This window comes from Euprymna scolopes, chromosome 13 (genome assembly GCF_053919585.1).
Source record: "Euprymna scolopes isolate OS-2025 chromosome 13, ASM5391958v1, whole genome shotgun sequence".
NCBI lineage: Eukaryota > Metazoa > Mollusca > Cephalopoda > Sepiida > Sepiolidae > Euprymna > Euprymna scolopes.
The window spans coordinates 75023282-75043276 of record NC_136494.1 but is presented as its reverse complement, the minus strand read 5'-3'; the positions used below and the strand labels follow the sequence as shown (position 1 = coordinate 75043276).

Here is a 19995-nt window from a genome sequence, read left to right as displayed (position 1 = left end):
TTCTTCCTTATGAAACGATTTTTCATTTTTTATTTTAATTATAAATTATCAATGCTCTTACGTTTTATTATATATATTGTATATATACTAACAAAAGTACCCGTTCTTGACCGGGTTCAAAAACAGCATACAGAAAATTTACTCTGATTTATGAAAGTGTGATAGGTTATGGAACGAAAGGGTTTTAAAGAGATAGCTTCGAATTTGGGGGTATCAAAACTAAAGCAAAATATGATGAAAGTAAAAATAAAATAGATAAACCCCATAATTTAATATACCATACCTGTTCACACTGAAACACTTATCACAATATTCTGTGGATCTATATTAAAAAACCTTATGGTGATGCTGTTGTCCGAGTTCAAGGTTATCTTATTTGGGCCGAGAGTACTAAGTGACTTTGAATATTTAGTCAAAGCTTACTTGTATGGTAAAGGCATCCCCGTGACATATTTCCATTCTATGGAGGTTAGGCGCGAACGAACACCCCATAATTTTATTATACCATATTTCTTCAAACTGAAACATAATTATCAAAGTATACTTACGCAGATAGATATGAAAAGTATTTATTAAAGTTTGTGCCTATTTCCATTCTATGAAGGCCAGGCGCGAACGCACACCCCACAATTTTATAATACCATCCCTATTTAAGTTAAAACATACTTATCAAATTATTCTTATGTACATCTATATCAAAAACACTTGTAAACGTTTTTTTTTTGGTTTTAATTTTTTTATTTCCATACTTTGTGGAACAGGCGCGTACGCAGACCCCACAATTTTAATGAATCATCATTATGCCAGATCAAACATACCCATTCCTGTGTCTCGATACATCTTCTACCATTATATGTGATCAATTTTCTATAATAGTCAACCATATGGGAGCCTATTCCTAACCAGACACACACACAGACGTTCAGCTTTATATATATATATATATATATATATATATATATATATATATATATATATATAGTAGAAATGGTAATTAATAAAAACTGAACAAAGTGCTCAATACTGTTGTAGAGCAAACATGCGTTTTATTTTTTTATTACCGTATCTTTCTGTTAAGTTACATTATTGTTTCAGCTACCCGCCCGTTTTTTTGGCCGTCTTTCATCCCATAACAACGAACATTTCTGTAAAAGTCTGAGGAAGCTACAGACGGCCAAAAAACGGCCGGGTAGCTGAAACAATAATGTAACTAAACAGAAATATACAGTAATAAAAAATAAAACGTATATATATATGTGTGTGTGTGTGTGTGTGAGTGTGTGTGTGAGTGTATGTGTGTGTTTGCATACATATCCTTACAAGATAATCTTCTAAACTAATGAAAGGATAACGCGATGTTTAATGTTTATCCCAGACAACACTATGTGTAACATAGGCAGAGTATTCTTCTTCGTAAATTCTAACATTGTTAAACGAAGTAATGCAGTTTGAATCACTTTAATACTGATTAAATCTGTATAGTACATTTAGACCAAGTATAAATTGCTTTCCTACAGGAAAATTGAAAAATAAATAAGGAAACACAGCTATAACCATGGTGAAGCATCATCAAGATAGTTCAATATATTACACATATAAACAGTAAATGTTTAACGAGGTAAGTATAAATTATTGAAGTACGCGTTAAACAATGAGAATCACCATAATGGGAACACATTGTTATACTTCAATAATTTCGAGAGGGAAAGGCATCTTATTTATGGTAATTCGATGATAGAGAAAAGGAAAAATGGATGGGAGAAAGAGAAAGACACGGTGTGGGTGATAGAGAAAAAAGAAGGACGGATGTAATGAGCTAGGAGATTAAATAGAGACAGAAGGAGAAAAAAAAACTTACCACACGTCACAGAAGTTTAATATGGTATGCTTCTCTTATTAGTGCAACATAAGCATGTTGTTTATTACTATTATATACGACATAATCCCGTTGAAACACCAGTTTCTCTTTAAATCACAAGAGTTAAGCATCGTTGAGCTTGTTCAATGATAAAATAGGTGACCATTGGGACAAACCAGTTTCTGTATATGCTCTCAGCTTATTTCGGTATTGTTCCGGTTGTTTATGGCCTCTTATTGAAAAGTGGAATCAATCAGTGCCAACTCAGAAAAAGACTTGTATAGAATTGCGCAACCTTGGATTCACAATTCAGCGCGTATCATCCATTATCCCCCCCCCCCCCGATCCATGATAAGCAAATGGTCTTCGCCGTTCCGACATGCGAACATCCAAATCCAATTATTTATATGATGCGTATATATTTGTTTATGCATACGAACATGCATTCATGCACAGAGAACTTGAAAACCTACCGGAAAGAACTTAAATGCCTACTGGAGAAAACTTGACTGCCTACTAGGCACTATTATCGAGCATCTAAAGTCTCTCTGTACAGGGGTTCCTCTGTATAACCTGGCACGGGGATGCCTTTACCATACAAGTAAGCTTTGACTAAATATTCAAAGTCACTTAGTACTCTCGGCCCAAATAAGATAACCTCGGAAAACAGCATCAACATAAGGATTTTTAATATAGATCCACAGAATATTGTGATAAGTGTTTCAGTGTGAACAGGTATGGTATAATAAATTATGGGGTTTATCTATTTTATTTTTATTTCATCATATTTTGTTTTGGTTTTGATACCCCCAAATTCGAAGCTATCTCTTTACAACCCTTCCTTTTCATAACCTTTCATACTTTCATAAATCAGAGTCCATTTTCTGAAGGCTGTGTTTTAACCAAGTACACGACAAGTACTTCTGCTAGTATATATATATATATATATATATATATATATATATATATATATATATATATATATATATATATATACTTACTCGTTATATATTATATATTATTATATACATTATATGTTATATTACTCTCCGGTGCTTTCCGGTAGACTAACAATATAACACATACTCACTATTATAAGTACATTTTCGTGTTTCTGAAAAGATGTACGCATGTAAAGGGAGAACAGATACTTAAAAAGCCCTCCTGAAATATGGCCTTATAAACTACACACTATACAAAAATTATATTCTGATATAAGTGTTTAGTGAAATTCGTAACGCCAAACTCCAAAACATTGAAAGAGAATTTTAATGCTAATCTGACGGTGTGTGCGGTGAAGGATTTAATTACATACTAATATATCAATGCGCAGTATGTAAAGAGATCGATTGTTTCGTAAAATTCCAATGAGCTATAAGCTCTATAAATTTTCAAACCAACGACAACCTTATATAGATAGCGGTTGGGGGCTGGCGACCGGCAGAGTGGTCCAAATAGAGTTTGATCGCGACACTTTTGCAGTGGATATGGGCGGACAAAATCATATGCGTACTCTGTGATATGACAGGGAAGAACAAAAAGAACAGGAATGTTGTGCCATAATAATATAATGTTTAAACGTATAATTTCTGAGACTTTGATGTCAGCCTCTCGCCTCGAACAAAAGCACCGTGCAGTAACTTGCTGTCTTCCTAGGTCACAAAACACAATCAACAACTGCGACAAAAGCGCATTATAGAAGAGAAACGAACAAGTGAACACGCCAAAGGTTCACAACTCAGTATAATACGAAATTTTATTTTGGAGGCTTGATTGAAGGTATCATTCAACCACGGTAGTGGTTGAATATATGCTTAAGTCCGAAATTGAATGAATCGAGACGCATTCAAACCCCCACCACTAATTCCGTGTTCAACCAAATTTCAAACAGGTTATATAGTTGAATAGAACACCTCATTAGCTACATTTTGAAAATAAAATTTCGAAAATTGGTTCAGTAGAAAAAATGTTACAACAAAATATGTGGGTTCACAAACAGGAGAGTAAGTACATAAGTGACTAACGCTTTTTTTTATTTTGCATAACTTTTTTTTTGTATATAAATAGTTTTTTTTTTTTTTTTTTTTTTTTTTTACACAGTGATCACCACTTATCAAGGCCCGGAAGCCACTCAGGGATAAGGGTTATTGCAAGTACATCACGTTAGTGAGGAGATTTTATGAAGTGTTTAATTAGGGGGGGCGGTTCATTAGGAATTTGTTAACATTAGACTTGAAGACATCCAAGTTGTAGTCCGGAGGGAAGCAGGCAAAACTTAACTTTTTTTTAATAACTAAATTTTTTTAAACTCTCCTTATCATTTTATAGCAAAAAATGGTGAATTTATCGATTAAAATTAAAAACCGATGAAAATCGAACTATTAATATGCTAATAATTCGCCGGTTCCAAGTTATTATTATAACCACTACTCTTAGAGCTGCTGCTGCTGTGAGATCGTGTCTTGTCCATATTATCATCGTTTTTTTTATAGTTAAAAAAACGAACTTTTTTTTTTAACTCTCCTTATGATTTTATAGCAAAAAATAGTGAATTTATCGATTAAAATTAAAAACCGATGAAAATCGAACTATTAATATGCTAATAATTCGCCGGTTCCAAGTTATTATTATAACTATTACTCTTAGAGCTGCTGCTGCTGCTGCTGCTGCTGTGAGATCGTGTCTTGTCCATATTATCATCAGCAGCAGTGAACCTGCTTACCTAGTTTCGGAAGTAAATAAGTTGAATAATACAACAACACAACTTTATTTAAACTTACTAGGAAATACTGAAAATAGTTTAAAGATTTTTAAAGGTAAATTAAAAAAAAGGATAACAGCAGACGTCACTTTAAATGTCGATGACAATGAAACTTGGATAAAATAAAAGGTTTAGTTTTTATTTTATTTTATTAGAAGAAATGAAAGAAAAAACAACACAACTTTATTTAAACTGACTCGGAAATACTGAAAATAGTTTCAAGATTGTTTAATATGCATTTTATTATTCATTTATCTCATTCGGTCAGGGAATGAAAGAGAAATATTATTTTGTTTTTTAGAAAAACAGACAACACTGTCGATTATTCCTGTATTTTTCTGTGCGTGTATTTATATATATAATATTAACAACGAAGTTGGAATAATAATGATAATAAATATATATTTATTTACAAAAAAAAGAAAAAAAATCGTCTGAAGGAGATTTTTTTAAAGATAAATAAAAAAAAGGATAAAAGCAGATGTCACTTTAAATGTCGATGACAATGGGCCTGAGAATAGTAATAATGGAAGTAATTATGAGATGGGTAATCAATTAAATGAAGAAGAAATGAAAAACAAAAATGAACTTCAAAATAATACAAGAAAAAGAAAAATGGAAAATGAAAAAACAAAAAATGCAAAAAGACAAAAAAAATTTAAAGAACAAAATAAAGAAGAATATTTAAAAAGAAAACGAGAATATCAAAAAAAATATAGAGAAAAAAATAGAGAAGAAATAAATGTTAAAAATCGAGAACATCAAAAAAATTATAGAAATAAAAATAAAGAAGAATTTAAAATTCGAAATAAAGAAAATCAAAAAAAAATAAGAGAGAAATATACTGAAAAATTTAAAATTCGAAATAAAGAAAATCAAAAAAAATTAAGAGAGAAAAATAAAGAAAAATACAATAATAAAAATAAAGATTATCAAAGAAATTTTTGAGTAAAAAATAAGAATAATGTCTTTTTTAGAAAGAAAAAGAAAATTTATCAAACTAATTATAAAAATAAACACAAATTAATGGAAGAACAAAAAATGAAAAAATATGATAAGAAAAGTTTGATAAAAAAACTTTTGTCACTCATGTGTATAGATTAAGAGCTGTTTGCATTTGGCTGGATCTCTATGATATTTGTCTCTTAGAAGGAAATTGGCCAATGTTTGAAAAATTATTAGACTCTGAATTTTATAATCTTAAGACTTCAAAATTAATAGAAAGATTGCAACAAAGAGAGAATCAAGAACATCATTCAGAAAATAATGTTGTGAATAAATTTGTCACATTAATAAAAATTTTAGCAAAGACATGAAAAAATGAAAATTAATTCATGTGACATTTGCAAACAAAGAGAATATGATGAATTTTTGAAAGTTTGGACTGACTGGGAAAAAGAAGTTAATTAAATAATTAAAGAAAATTATATATTACCATGCAAAATTTGCAATAATTGTAGAAGGTTTTTGAAGAAAAATAAAATCCCTACATTAGCATAAATTAATGGATTACGAGTGGATGAAATTCCAGAAGTGTTGGAAAAATTGAACATTTGTGAAGAAATCTTAATTCAAAGAGCGAAATATTTTATTAATGTGATAAAACTTGTTCCTCAAAGATACAAAGGACCAAGTTCAGATATGGTTTCTGCTATTAAAGGAATTGCAACACATTTGCCAATGCCAAAAGAAAATACAATCAACCATGTGAGGAACACTTTCCCATCAAAAGAAGAAAATTCTTTACAAATTATAGTTAATTCAATTCCTACAACTCAAAAGAAAATTTGGAAATCATTGGTCAAATTGGATAATGTGTTTGATGCACTGGATTGACTCAAAGCAAACAATCCATTCTATAAAGACATTGAAATTGACAGAACATCAGATCTCAATAATGTTGTTTTATGCACTGGGCAAGGTAGTTAAACTAAATCTGATGATTGCATTTTGAGTCATTTATCAAAAAAAGATGCTGATACATATTATGAACATCATACTGTTCAAAGAATGTATCCGACTTTACCAAATGAAAAAGACATTGAAATTTATAAAATGAAAAAAGTTGAAGGAAATTTGTTGAAAGATGATAATCCAAATTTGGATTACATGTGCTTTCCTAAAATCTTGTGCAAAGGAAGATTTGGCATGAATTACAACAGACCATATGGAAAAGTGCCAAATTATATGTACACTAGAAACAGATTAAGGCATTGTGATCCAAGATTTAGGAAATATATTCAGTATTTATTTCATTCTGTTGACAAAGCTGACAAAAGAGCATTGGATTCGGGAATTTTTGCGATTATGAAATCTCTCAAATGCAATCAAATGACATTGGCTCAATTTAATCAACAGGTTCATAATAATGATAAAAGATTAGAAGGCAATCTTTCAATGCTGATGGCCAATGTGAGAGGATCCAAACAATTTTGGAATAGAAAAGCATCCGATTTGCACACAATGGATGAAAAATTTGGCCCTTCTACCTTCTTTATCACTTTATCATGTGCTGAATATTTTTGGCCAGATTTAAGAGAATTTTTGGAAAAATTGAACAGTGGTGTAAGTAATGTTGGAACTATGAGAACAAGTACATTGTGCGTGAATGATGTTGTTGCAGTCAGTGAACATTTTTATCACAGATTGCAAGCTGTGATGAATAAAGTAATTTTGGCAAAAGACAATCCAGTTTTTGGAAAAGTTGCACATTATTTTTGGAGGATTGAATATCAACAAAGAGGAACTCCCCATGTTCACATGAAAATATGGGTGGAAGGAGCACCTATATATACTGAAGATTCTCTATCATTTAATGATATTAAAAAATTTATCAATCAACATAACTTGCAGAATGCCTCTTCAGTTTCTATTCCAACACTTCACAACTTGGTTAAAAGATTTCAAGTTCATTCTTGTAGAAAAACATGCTGGAGGATATATGGAAAAGGCAAAAATATAGTGAAAAAGTGTCGATTTGGATTTCCTAAATCTGAAGGAAACTTTAATTTTTTTACTGTTGGTGAATGTATAAAATCAAGAAAAACTGGAAAAGGAATAAAAAAAGTTGTATCAATTAGAGAGAAGTGTGGATGAAAAACTTGTAAATGACTATAATCCTTTATTGTTATTAATTTGGCAATCCAATATTGATGTACAATATATTGGAGAAGATAGCATGATATTGACAAGATATCAAACTAAAGCTGAAAAGAATGAAGCTGAAGGTGTTTGGGATAATTTGGATGAAAAGGGATCAAAATATGGAAGATTCAAATCAGCAGGACTTCAACTAATTGGTAAAAGAGACATTGGAGCTTATGAATGTGCTGATAGATTATTGGGTCACCATTTATTTGGTGCATCTGATCAAGTCATTTGGGTAGGAGCTGATATTCCTAGCAAAAGAGGACATAGATTGAAGTCAAAAGAATATTTAGAAAAACTTCCTGAATCTTCTACAAACATATTTCATGAAAATATGGTAGAAAACTATTATCCAAATCGACCATCATCTTTGGAAAAAGTTTCTTTGTATGAAGTTGCAATTAATTATGAAAAAATATCTGTTAAACCTTCTGAAAATGAAGAAGCTAAGAAAATGAAAATGATAAATGACAAAGCAAGTCAAGGAAAAAGTCGTCAAGGCCCCATATGTTCCTTTAAATAAAGAAACCAAAGAAAGATATTTTCACAATTGGCTTATGCTTTTCAAACCTTGGAGAAAGGAAGAAGATGATTTATTAAATGGTTTCACAACATATGAAGAAGCTTTCAAATATTTTTCTTCTGAATTACCTGAAATGATTAACTATGAAAATATAAAGAAAAAAGTCATACAATCTATAGAGTTGGCAAAGCAATTAGAAATTAAAGTTGAAAAAGAAGAAATACAAAAAATAATTATTGATGAAGAGCAAGAATTTGATAATAATGATTTAATAGTTAATGATTTTGTTGAGAGAAAAGTCACAGAAGAATCAGTAGCTGAAAAAGAAGCTCAACTGAATTCTGATCAAAAAAGAATTTATGATAATGTTATTAGTATAATTAAAAAACAAGAACTTCATTGCAATAAAGAAAAACCTATTCCTAGATGCAGTTGTGAAGACTGTAAACAACTACTCAAATTCATTTCTGGTGTTGGTGGAACAGGAAAAAGCTTTTTGATTGACACCATTTCTGACAAAATTACTGTAATGGTTAATGTCAAAGATACCATGCCAATTATAATTTGTGGACCAACTGGTATGAGTGCTTTTCAAATAAAAGAAAACACTTTGCATAGCACTCTCATGATCAGTGTTCAACATGGAAAATTTCCTGTTTACAAAGAATTGAAAAAAGATGATGTCAAATTTTTTAGAAGAATTCTGGAAAATGCTAGAATAATAATAATTGATGAAATTAGCATGGTCAGTCATTTAATGCTGGCATTCATTCACAAAAGATTGGATGAAATCTTTGGGAATTCAAATAAAATGACATATCCATTTGGAAACATGAACATTTTATTGTTTGGAGACTTATTGCAACTGCCACTAGTCAATGAAAAGCCAGTTTTTGCAAGAGTTACAGCATTTGATGCCAAAAAAACAGAAATTGGCATTTGTGGACACTCATTATGGAAATATTTTGAATATGATGAGCTCATTATTAATATGAGACAAAAAGATGACAAAGACAATTATAGTGAAATCTTGGGGAGAATAAGAATTGGTTAACCCTCTGACTCAGATATAATCACTCTTAAACAAAGATGCTTATTTTCTGGTAGAAAAGCAAAAGTTGGAGAAATTGCAGATAAACTTATTGAATTGTCTTCCAATTCTGAATTGAAATTTGTTTGCATACTTCCTATGAATGAAGCTGTAGATGAATTGAATAATGAAATGCTAAAAAAATACAGCATTAAAACTATTGAAATTGCAGCTGTTGATTCTGGAATGAGACAAAAGAATGTAAAAAAGAAGAAAAAAGTTTCAATTAAAAATAATAAACCAAAGAAAACATCAGAAACAGCTGGATTAGAAACTATTTTGAAAGTTGGCATTGGTGCCCAAGTGATTTTGAAGAGAAACATTGATGTAGAAAAAGGTTATTGCAATTGTGTTATTGGAAAAGTAACTGATATTATTGGTAAAGGCACTAATGTTGAATCCATTGTGGTTCAATTTGATCATAGAAATGAATCTTTTACTGTTAAAAAAATTCAAGCTAATTATGAAATTTCACCTGGCATATATATTACCAGAAATCAATTCCCATTGTCACTCTCTTATGCCATTACCATTCACAAATCTCAAGGAATGAGTGTGGATGGCATTATTGCTGATTTGGGAACTCAAGTTTTTGCTGATGGAATGGCTTATTTGGCTCTTTCAAGAGCTAGAAAATTGTGCAATGTTTATTTGTCTAACTTTGATCCAAGATCATTAATTATGTGTGACAAGTCTGCTTGGGAAGAATACAACAGATTGAGGACTAGTTCTGGAAGGCCAGAATTGACTCCATTGCCACCTTGTAGAAAACAACCACCGTGTATGGCAAATGCTACCTATATGCCAAAGAAAAGAACCAAGCGATTGCAAATGGGACAAATAGAAGAACCAACTACTAAAGAGAAGAAAACTCAAAATAATTTTACAAATTTGGTTCCTAAAATGCCTTTGATCAATAGAAGCAATGATTGTTTTGTTAATTCAATTGTGCAATCAATTAATCAGTTGACTGATTTCCATGATTATTTGAATAGCTTTAGCATTGATAATGAATTTTCAAAAGAAATGAAAAATATTCTTTATCATAATAAAAATTCTGTTGCTACTTTGAAAAGAATTATTGGTGGAGGATTCAATGATGGAAATCAACAATGTGCTCATGAATTTTGGAAAGAAATGTATCTTAATTTTGAAAGGGACTTTCAACAAAAATTTATCTTTGCCAAATTTGATACTGCCAGATGCATTAGATTGCATCAACAAAATTGCAACTATTTTACAAATGAAATATCAACTGCAACATAAGTCCTGGTTGTGGGAGACAAGTGCAACTTCCAATTGATGGAAAAGAAGATTTGCTATTGCAACCAAAAAATGGTCATCAGCAATTCAAATTTTTAATTAATCGAATTATGAAAAGTTCTCTTCTGAAAAATTGTGATACATGTTCTCTCAATTCAGAACATGAAGTTACTTCAAGAATTGAATTCCCACCTGAATTAAAATATCTTATTATTCAAATCAATAGATTTTTAATCAATCTAAATATTAATATTGAAGAAAGAATCAATTGTGACGTAATGAACTTCAGTTCAAAGAAGCAGCAAATCTTTGGCAATAATTTTTCTCTGAAAGCTGCAGTCGTTCATAGAGGACCAACTACCAGAGCAGGACATTACCCTGCTTTGATCAAAAATGAAAATGACGTTTGGGAACAAATCAGTGACAATACAATCACAAAAAGACATACAAAATTTCCTGCCAAATTGCCTGACATTGTACTTTTGTTCATGGAAAAACTGTGAAAAATTCTATGTTTGGACTAAAACAATAGGCTTGAACTTAATTTATAGGCTTGGACTCAACGTATATTATTATTATTATTATTATTATTATTATTATTAACCAGTGGTGGCTGAAGGACTTTACTATAAAGTTTAGGTCCTTACAGACACTTCGCGAAGGCCTGTAAATAGGCCCATTGCGATTATTCACTGTAGGTTATTTATTTGAACTGGATATCAATTATACTCTACAAGTCTTGCTGCCTGCTTGACATATGTAGCCAGTTTTCTTATGTTCAGCTTATCAACCACTGACCTGATTGAATGTGTTGTTGAGCTTAGGTGTGCTAATCAAAGTCCTTTGTAACCTTTACACACAGATACATGATGTTCTGGTGTTTCATACTCTTCACCACATTTCGGGCACGTGGGTAATGATGCCAGATCTATGATTTTCTTGTGTTTCTCGAGATTACAGTGCCCTGTAAGGATCTGATTTACCATATCTTTTTGTTGTCTGGTGAGACTTAGGATACGTTTACATAGTCAGGTAGATACTCAACCAACGTTATCATTTGTCTTTTTACAGTCTATCCTTGTGTTACACGCCTCCTTTAGGTGTTTCGTAGACCACTCTCTGATGCTAGAAAGACAGATAGCATACAGGACTTGAGCAAAGGGTTCAGGGCTCTCTACTAGAAGTTCTGATCCCTCTTTTGTCAGTTTATCAACTTCTTCATTGCGCTGTATCCCTTCATGACCGGGGTCCAGGAAATAGATATGCGGTTTTCTGTTCCTAGATGGTTTAGATTTTCAATGCAGCACAGTACGGTTTGGGATCTTACCGTACTATTCTCCAATGCTTTAATAGCTGCCTGACTATCTGAAAGGATAGCTATTTCCTGTTGCTGAACCTCTTCCATAATCAGAACCTAAGATTCAAAAGCCTTAAACATGCGCTATCTCTCCTTCTTCTTCGGTTTTTGTCGTGATGTTTACCGAATGTTAGAGCTGACTTGTCAGACTTAGGTCTGAGATCCTGCTCTTCGGTGAAGGCGGCGATGGTGTTTGGTACCAAATCCAATGGTGCCAGCTCATGACTGGTGTTTGGTGTTGTATCCGATGATACCTGTATGGTGAAGACTTCTGTCTGGAAGACCGTCATCAGTTTACCAAGATAAGATTTTTGACAGGTGAAGTGGTTTGAGTATTCTATATAAACACTCGCACCAATCCTATCATTCATTTTAGATCCATCAGTATAGCATTTGATTACGTTGCTTTCCAGCTCTTTTTCGTAATCTCTTGCGCCTGTTCTGTCATAAACCATACATGTGAAATGCTTTTCAAATGATCTGGTTTTAGTCATATCCGGCACATGCAAGAGTGGTAGTTCCTTCCTAGCCTCATTACACAAATCCATGTGATTCTTTGTTTTTCCAGTAGTCCCAACAGATCTTGACCACCACAGACCCATGAGATCTATTCTATAGGATCCCTGTATCGCTTCTGCCTTCAGGAATTCTTTAATCGGAGGGATATTCAACAGCATCTCCAATGTTCCAGTAGGTGTGCTCGGATATGCTGAAGAAGTCATTAAACAAGCAAGTCTTTGTACCTTCTGGAGTTTCTTCCTCAAGTACAGTTTCTCTGTCCCGCGGATCCAGGAAACACATGCATACGACAAAATGGGACATACCATAGCAATGTATATCCACCTCATTACATGCGGGTTAACTGCCCAGGTTTTTCCCACAATTTGTTTGCATTGCATAAGGGCTGCAGTCGCCTTGGAGGAAATCTTTTCTATGTGGCTTTTCCTGGTAAGCTTACTGTCCAGGATTACCCCTAACAGCCTTGCCTCCTGCAAAAGTTTCAATTTCTGTCCACTCAGAAGAAGGTCGCCAAGTTGGCAATTCCTTTTATATGTAAACAAGACCATTTCTGTTTTACGGCTACTGAATTCTAATTCATTTCGATTAGACCATTTATTAGGAATATTTAATGCCATTTTGGCAATGCGTCTGACCAATGATGCTTTTGAACCTGCGACCAGCACTGCGATGTCATCAGCATCAGCCTGGGCATAAATATTCCTATTTTTAAACTCCTTTAAAAGAGGATTCAGCATACAGTCCCATAGTAAAGGTTATAAAATCCCATTTTGGGGGTTTCATTTAACTACTTCCCTTTTAACAGTTGCCCTCAGTAGTTCTACTTGAACTGTTCTGTGCCTCACCATATACTCAATCCATCGGATGAGTATTGGTGGCACATTGAGTTCTCGTAGCAACTTGAACATACTACTGAAGGGTATGTTGTCAAAAGCTCCAACAATATCTAAAAAGACACCGAGTGCCATCTTCTTTTTTGTTAGTTTACGCTCTATATAGATCACGAATTCATGAACCGCAGTCTCGGTAGAGACCCTGGCTCGGAACTACTGGGATTGAATGATAAATATTGCATAAATGTGTGTTTGAGAGTTAATGTTTTTTTGACAATCATTAATAAATATTATAAATTTATATATTAATACAATAGCAATGCCTGGAAAAATCATGGATTATATGGAAAAATGTGCGCATGAAAAGTAATATTCTTAAGATTTTATTAAACCTGGAAAAGTAAAGGACAGGAAATTCAACCTGGAAAAGTAAAGAACAAGATATTCTAGTAAAGTAAAAAATAAGAATTTTTTAGACTTAAAATATTGCAGCTAAAAATAAAATTTGAATATTGATAAATATTTTATTTATTATTTGCATATTTTGTTGTTTATTGTTGAGTTAGAAAGGGTGTCAGTCGCTGGATTGAACTTATTTCCCCCTATTATTTGCATATATTTATGTAGTGAAAATTGTTTGAATAAAATTAATTCATTAGTTAGTTAGTTAGTAGATGGAATTAATAATTTTATAATTTACATAAAAATGAATTAAATGATCCTAATTATGATATAATAAAACTTAACTTGATAGATGGAATTTACGCTAAGATACGTGACAAACACAGAAAAGGGATCTTTCGTCATGTAGATGATGATGTCATGGAAAAGGTAGATGTTGAGATACGTAGAATTTTAGTTATGAAAGAAGAGTTGGATACGCAACGCGTTAGCGGGCGGAGGTTTTTCTTTTTTGACTTTTGTCGCCCGTGGAAGTTAAAAAGAGGCGACTTCGAAAACTGGAGTTTTATACAAAGCGTGCAAAGTCTGAAAAGGACCGTAAAGGAATAAATGAAATATCCACATATATAATTCCGGCCTTTAAATTTTGACTTCACGCTGAAAAGCACTTTTAATACCATGATAGAAAGTTGGAAGTAATGACCCTTTTGCTGATGTTCCCATGTTGTATGTCTCTTGTTTAAACATCGAAAAGCTGTAAATATATGTATGCGCACAATGGAGAACACTACACAACAAAGACTCACAACACGGTTAAGACAATGACAAATCACAACACGTTTACTACAATGACAACTCACAACACGGTTAGGAAAATGACAAATACAATACGGTTAAATAAATGAAAACTCACAACACGGTTAAGACAATGACAACCTACAACACCGTTAAGACGACGACAACTCAAAACACGGTTAAGACAACGACAACTTACAACACGGTTAACGCAACAACAACTCACAACACGATTAAGACAATGACAACTCACAACACAGGATAGACAATGACAACTCACCACACGGTTAAGGCAACAACACCTCGCAACATGGTTAAGACAATGAAAATTTAAAACACAATTAAGGCAACGACAACACACAACATGGTAAACATAACGACACTTCACCACACAGTTAACACAACGACAACTCACAACATGGTTTAGATAACGACAACTAATTACACGGTTAAGGCAACAACAACTCGCAACATAGTTTAGATGACGACAACTAATTATACGGCTAAGGCAACAACTCGCAACACGGTTTAGGCAAAAACAACTCACAACACGGTTAAGACAATGACAACTCACAACACGGTTAAGACAATGACAACTCACAACACAGTAAAGACAATGACAACTAACAACACGGTTAAGAAAACAACTCACAATACAGCTAAAGCAACGACAATTCACACGTTTAAGACAGCGACATTTATTCATTATATATACACTGACAATGTTATTAAATACACATATACTGATTGCATAACATACGGTTTAAAATTGTCTGAAAATAAATTAAGTGCATTATTTTATTTTTTAGTGTTTTCAACATGACACTTCCTAAATTTAAAGAATCATTATTTGATAATTTTGAGTGTTCATCCTATTGCCTTTTTTAATGCGATTATAAGAGTGAAAAGATTATGCATATCCAAAGGCATATATATATATATATATATATATATATATATATATATATATGTACATATATATTCACACACACACACACACACACACACATATATATATATATGTATATATATTTATATATATTCAAGCACATCTGATTGAACACGACAGAATTATTCATTTTCCGTTTTTGCTGGATATCCTTTTGAAGTAAATACTTAAAGTTTACGCATAAATCTATACTTTCGTATATTAATTTTATGTGAGTAAATTGAGTATATATATATATATATATATATATATATATATATATATATATATATATATGAAGTTAGGTATTAGTTATATGCTAGCATATTTATCGAAAATTCAGGATATGACTTCTACGCGTAAGCGGTCGTAATAAATGCTAAATTGTTTTTTTAGAAACGAGAGCAGAAATTGTGAAAATTAATAGAGAATTCCTAAGAGTCCACCTCACCACCCTCTGAATCAAAAAACCATCTGCTTTTAATGAAGGTAATTATACCCCTAATAAATAAATGCATTCATTTATTTACATTATTATTCTATTGATTACAAAGAGAATTCAATTACTTTTAATGGCTAAGGTCACTTTTACGCTAATGTAATAACCAACATTTCCTTCAGCAGTCTGCGCCAGTGATCGAAAAGAACATATATTTATGTATACATGCATGTACACATGCACATACAAACACACACACACACGCATATATATATATATATATATATAATCCAATCTACCAAATTTCTATTAATAATGACTACTAAGATATTATCTCATTGATAACTGTGCACTCAATAACCCTTATTCTTGAGTGGCCTCAGCGCCTTGATAAGTGGTGATATGCAATATATATATATGGCGATAACCTACACTTATGCGCATAAGCCTGAGGAGTCCTATTCAGTGTAGCTTAATAGCCATATATATTTTATAACTTACTAACTAGCTCTACTTACGTATTGAGCACTTTAGAAGTAAATACTTAAAGTTTACGCATAAATTTATACTTTCGTATATTTATTTATGTGAGTAAATGAAATAGGTATATATATATATATATATATATATATATATATACATATAAATGTATATATATATATATTTAATATTTATGCATGTGTGTAAGGTCGGTGACGGAAAACACAAGCAGAGTGATCAATTTTTTAGGTAAATTAGAAGAGAGACCGTAATAAACACACACACACACGCGCACACACACACACACACACACACACACACACACACACACACACACACACACACACACACACACACACAAAGCCTCAACCAGAACTTGCTCCAATACTCAAAAATGTTTAAGCGTTGTCTGAAGGAGAATTGCTTCCCAACCCCCTGGAAAATCTCATCAGTATAACATGTATAAAAGAATTCAGATGATAGATCATCTCCCTCTCAGTACAGACGAATAAGACTCCTGTGCGTCATAAGTAAGTTACTTGAGTCCATATTAAATAAGTCAACCACCTCAGCAGAAATAACCTCCTTAGTGACATGCAATATAGTTTTTGTTCTGCTAGATCTTTAGCAGACGTGCTTACGGTTTTATCTCATAGGATTAGTGCATCCCTCGAGAAAAGCTTCCTTTCTAGGGCAATTGCTCTTGAAATATCAAAGGCCTTTGATAGGGTAGACCTACTGCACAGGATTCTAGCTAGGGTATAGCTGGAAATGTCTTCTCAATTATAAAATCATTTTTCTCTGATAGACTCATAAGAGTAGTGGTTGATGGACAGAAATCAGAATCTTTCAGTTTTAATGCTGGAGTTACTCTGGGCCTAAGTCTCTTCTTGATCTTCATCAATGATCTCCACAAAACACATTCATAGATATATATGCTGGTGAAACTACCATCTATGGCAACACATCAAAGGCTGTAGATTACCAAGTACTCTGATTCTCTCTCCTCGGATTTTGAGCACGTGGTTCGATGGAGGAAGAGGTGGCTGGTTACTTTTAAGGCATCTAAAACCAAGCATCTAAAACAAATTTTTACATCGTCAACTGATCCTCATCTGACATGAATTGAAATGGAGGGATTTCGTCTTGGAAACCTTCATGTTTTTAACAAGCTTCTGGGCTGGACCTTTACTTCTGATCTGAAATAGAACACGTAAATCAAATCTGTTGCCAAGGTCGCTGGAAGAATAGTGGAAGCTTTCTACGTCTCCAGTAGATATCTCACTGTTGATTCAATTGTCTATCTATATGAAAGCCAACTACGTCCAGGGATAGAGTATTGTTGCCACATCCGGGCAGGAGTTGCTAGAAGCAGCTTATCCTGCCTTGACAGAGTACGAAAGAGACTTTGTAACATAGTGGGGGGTGCCATTTTCTCTTCTATGCAAACTCTTTCTCACAGAAGAGACGTAGGGAGCCTGTCTTTGTTTTATCGTTATTTCCACCGCAAGTGCTCGTCTGCAATATCTGCCCCCCCCCGCCTAGCTCTCTCGAAAAACACCCGTCTAGCTTAAACCACTGTCAATAACTTTCCCCACTCTTTAACTGTGCCTAAATCAAAACGTAGATTCAATTTTTCTGAGAACTGCACGCCTGTGGAACTCTCTTCCGTTTGTCTGTTTCCCCAGTTGACTACAACTTTGCTGTCTTCAAGTCCAACATAAACAAATTCTTGATGAACCGCCCCCTTAAGTAATTCAGTCTACCAAATTTCCATTAATAATGACTACTAAGATATTATTTCATTGATAACTGTGCACTCAATAACCCTTATTCTTGAGTGGCCTCAGCGCCTTGATAAGTGGTGATATGTAATATATATATATATACATACATATATATATACATATATATATATATGTATATATATGTATGTATGTATGTATGTATATATATATATATTACATATCACCACTTATATATATATATATATATATATATATATATATATATATATATATATATATACATGAGTGTTTATGTGTGTTTTCATAGTATCAAAATTTAAATCAACCAGAGACCTCAATAATTTGTGGAAATCAAAATTTATAATGTAATATATATTTATAAGAGATCTAAACAACTTCACTATCAGCGGCTGAGAAAACAGATTTTGAAGAGTGTCTGCTAAATAGAGATCAAAGATCAGGTTCTATATGTATTTGAAACTGATTTTTTTAACAATGCTCTCATCTTTTCATCTTCTGTAACATGGGGTCACCACTTATCAAGGCCCGAAGGCCACTCAGGGATAAGTGTTATTGCGTGTACAGTAATCAATCATATAGTATTGTAGTAATCATTAGTATTGGGGGTTTTGATAGAGTGTCTTACTTAAGGGGGCGGTTTGTCAGGAGTTTGTTTATGTTGGACTTGAAGACGTCCAAGTTGTAGTCAGGTGGGAAACAGGCAAGCGGCAGAGAGTTCCACTGGCGTGCAGTTCTAAGAAAGAAGCTTTGGTCATGGAATCTACTTTTGGATTTAGGCACAGATATAAATAAATAATATATATATATGTATATATATATATGATATATATGTATAAATATATATACATATATACAGTGAGAGAAAGAGAGAGAGAGAGAAAGGGAGAGAGAGAGAGAGAGAGAAAGAGAAAGCAAGGGAGATATCTTAGAGAGCCGATTCGCCTTTTCAAGTCCCTTTAGTATAACATGACAACAATTTCATATTACAGTATGTAATTTCTGTCTTAAAATAAATAAAACTTTTCATTGTCTTCCTCCTGTTCTGGTGCCGTGTATACGCGACCATGTTTTGTCATTTAAGTAGACGCGTATTTACGGCTTCTCTCGTTCGTTCTAATCCTAATTGCTTCTCCCTTCCTTGTACTCGCGCATTTGTCCGTGTGTTCAGCTCCAGAGTTAATGTATGTGCTCATAGGCGTACATGCGTCTGTTACTATCGACACACGCGAACGCCGTTTATCAAGCTGAATATTTGTATTGCTTTTCCATATTGTTTACACACACACACACACACACACACACACACACACACACACACACACACACACACACACATATATATATATATATATATATATATATATATATATATATATATATATATATATATATATATATATATAATTTGGTTATTTATTGGGAACTGTCTTCATTATCGTCACATTCCGGTGGTGATTTGTCACGTTGTTGCGTCCTTTGGGTTTTGGTATGTACATTTTGTTTATAAATATATGTAAACAAAACAACACAAACACTAAGTGAAAGAAACGGTGTACGCATGCGTGTTTGTTGTCTTTATGTTGCGATTTCGTCGTTGTATTAACATTGCATGTTCGCATTTTATTAGCATGCGTTTGTTTTTATTTCCGTGTTTGCTCTCAGAACAGGTTTACAATACAGCGCGGGATTTCGTATATTGTTATTTTCACTTGGTCTTCTTTTTCCACCTTTTTTCCACCTCGCCCCTTGTTTATTATTTTATTTCCCTTCGTCTTTATCTTTCTTTTCATTTTTTTTTTTTTACTATTCTTCTATTTTTATATTTTACCAA

The 19995-nt window shown here is 32.8% G+C and overlaps 2 protein-coding genes across 2 annotated transcripts in view; both read left to right on the top strand.

Annotated features, from left to right (window-relative positions):
• The window catches only part of LOC145292074 (uncharacterized), a 547340-nt gene that overhangs the window by 151285 nt on the left and 376060 nt on the right, over nt 1–19995 (top strand). The window lies entirely within an intron of this gene.
• Nucleotides 9473–10843, top strand: LOC145292285 (ATP-dependent DNA helicase Pif1-like). Its single transcript, XM_080138610.1, has 2 exons — nt 9473–10315; nt 10802–10843. Exons 1-2 carry the CDS (start codon nt 9479–9481, stop codon nt 10841–10843), a joined length of 879 nt encoding a protein of 292 aa, XP_079994736.1. The 5' UTR covers nt 9473–9478.

Coding starts and splice junctions, on each gene's coding strand:
- LOC145292285 (XM_080138610.1), top strand. CDS start 9,479: ATGAATGAAGCTGTAGATGAATTGAATAATGAAATGCTAAAAAAATAC. Junction 10,316..10,801: donor ATAGAAGCAATGATTGTTTT/GTTAATTCAATT, acceptor CTCTCAATTCAG/AACATGAAGTTACTTCAAGA.